Source organism: Sphaeroforma arctica (assembly GCF_001186125.1).
Source record: "Sphaeroforma arctica JP610 unplaced genomic scaffold supercont1.5485, whole genome shotgun sequence".
Classification (NCBI taxonomy): domain Eukaryota; class Ichthyosporea; order Ichthyophonida; genus Sphaeroforma; species Sphaeroforma arctica.
In genome coordinates, this window is record NW_014035073.1 from 1 (window position 1) to 1,955 (window position 1,955).

General features: G+C 39.8%; 1 protein-coding gene across 1 annotated transcript; it reads right to left on the bottom strand.

Moving 5' to 3' along the window:
• Positions 1-95: 95 nt before the first annotated feature.
• On the bottom strand, positions 96-281 carry SARC_15024 (V-type ATPase, G subunit; the record flags this gene model as incomplete). Its single annotated transcript, XM_014290845.1, has 1 exon — positions 96-281. A coding segment is annotated over one exon (186 nt), but the record flags the coding sequence as incomplete, so codon positions are not given.
• Positions 282-1,955: the final 1,674 nt, after the last annotated feature.

Sequence of the window (1,955 nt, forward strand, 5' to 3'; positions counted from 1 at the left end):
CGAGAGAGCGAGATAGCACTTCTAGTGATTGCGCAGAGAAAAGTATCACGGGTAAAGAGCGACCGTAGTTGATTCAGTTTGACTATTTAGCTTACCTGGGCTGACCACGATTGAAATTGTTGCTCTCGCTCTTGTTTGTATCGCTGTACCTCGGCCTCGGCCTCCTCCTGAGCTTGTTTTAAGCGCATTTGTTTCTTTTTGCGTGCCTTATTGATAGTCTCGGTAGACGCCTTTTCGGCTGCCAGGAGGGCCTGGATACCTTGTGATTGCTCTAGCGACATTGCGATAGACGTGCTGATTCAGAGAGTGTGTGACTGACTACCCAATATTGGTGTGTATGTCTGAACTATTGTATACATGTTATACTCCCGAGACCCCAGTCCGTCTCTCTCGCGAATATTAAAAAATTGCACTGTTTTTCCTACAGTATATCCTTCCAAATAAGGATTTCTTCGTTGTATTTAATATACGACAGAAGGAAAAGAGATATAGCTTTTAATACTTTGAGAGATCAATCCCAGTCCCTCCTTGAAATTCAAACCGTTCGAGTATGTTGTATATTATTATAGACGCTATATATACTATAAAATAAACCGTAGAATACAGCCAATATACAAGCTGATAACAGACAATTAGGGTTTCAACCCCGTAAAATCTCTAGGCGAGGATTTCACGCTTTAGAGAAAACGTACTGTCCGCTTGAGAATTATGTAAATTTCCAAAGAGAGGTATTCTAGACCTATAAGATCTATCAGAAGTTAAATATTTTAATATTGAACCTATAGAATTCTAGATGTTATTTTTTATTTATTTTCAATTTTGATCAAACACCGGCAAAATAGCTTCCTGCCACCCAATCAAAACTCTTCACTCTCATCCTGTCAGAGGACGTATAATTTGCGCTTAGAAAGTGCCATTCACGGAAACACTTATTTGTGTGCAACCACACCTAGCAGCGAGGGCAGTACCAACCCTTGGTTCCACCCTTACGCCAGTAATGGAAACGCATCTTATCCTTACATTCAATTATTGGCCTTCGCTGTACAGGACGTCTCGCTCCCTCAGCTAAACTTGCAGCAACTCGACGTCGATACTTTCTACGATACGGTGTGTACTGCTTGTACTCTTCAAAAGTCATATCTCTTGCTTGTGCCGCAATATGTACACCTTGTGTCCGTAGTGCGATACCAGCGTCATCTTTGAAGTACCAACTCTTTTGTTCCTTCCTCTGTCTGGGAAATATGTGTTTGCGTTTCGCAGTTAGAGCTGTAGAGTTGGAAAGGGTTCCAGGCTGACTGTCGTTGTTGTTGTTGATGCATGCATTCATAAGTTTGTTATCCGTAGGACGTAAGTTTAAATGGTTCACTGTTCTCCATTTTGCACATACTTTCCACATAAATTATCGTAGTGAACCACCCCTACTATACATCTTCTTTTCCAAACCCCGGGATGAATAGTCCTGAATTCATAAGTCTTCGGGTAGCTGCATAATTGTATACAGCATGTGCGCATTAGCTACGCCTTTAGTAAAGAACCGTAGAACCACCCCTGCTCTTGACTTAGTTTTTTTAACGTCTGGTTGGGTATACTTCAGTCTCTTGGACATAACGTCGATGCCACCTGCGAAATAAATAGTACAGAGCTCAGCGCCAATGTGATATATATAGTAGTTCTCACAAAGTGCATATTAAGCCTTCAATTACATATATCTAGTTAACCTACATTTGAAATAGTTCCAGAACGTACCCATGGATAGGAGGAACCGATAGTTTTTCTGTGCACAGCTGCGGTATAGGTACACCATAAATCTAAGGTTTCTTGTGCGGATTCTCCTGTTTAATGTTTTGAATGAATATAATGTTTTGTGAGAAAAATGTTTGTGCTGGTATATTTTACGTAAATATATTTATATGTATATATATATACATATTTATACAGCTATATAAATATATATA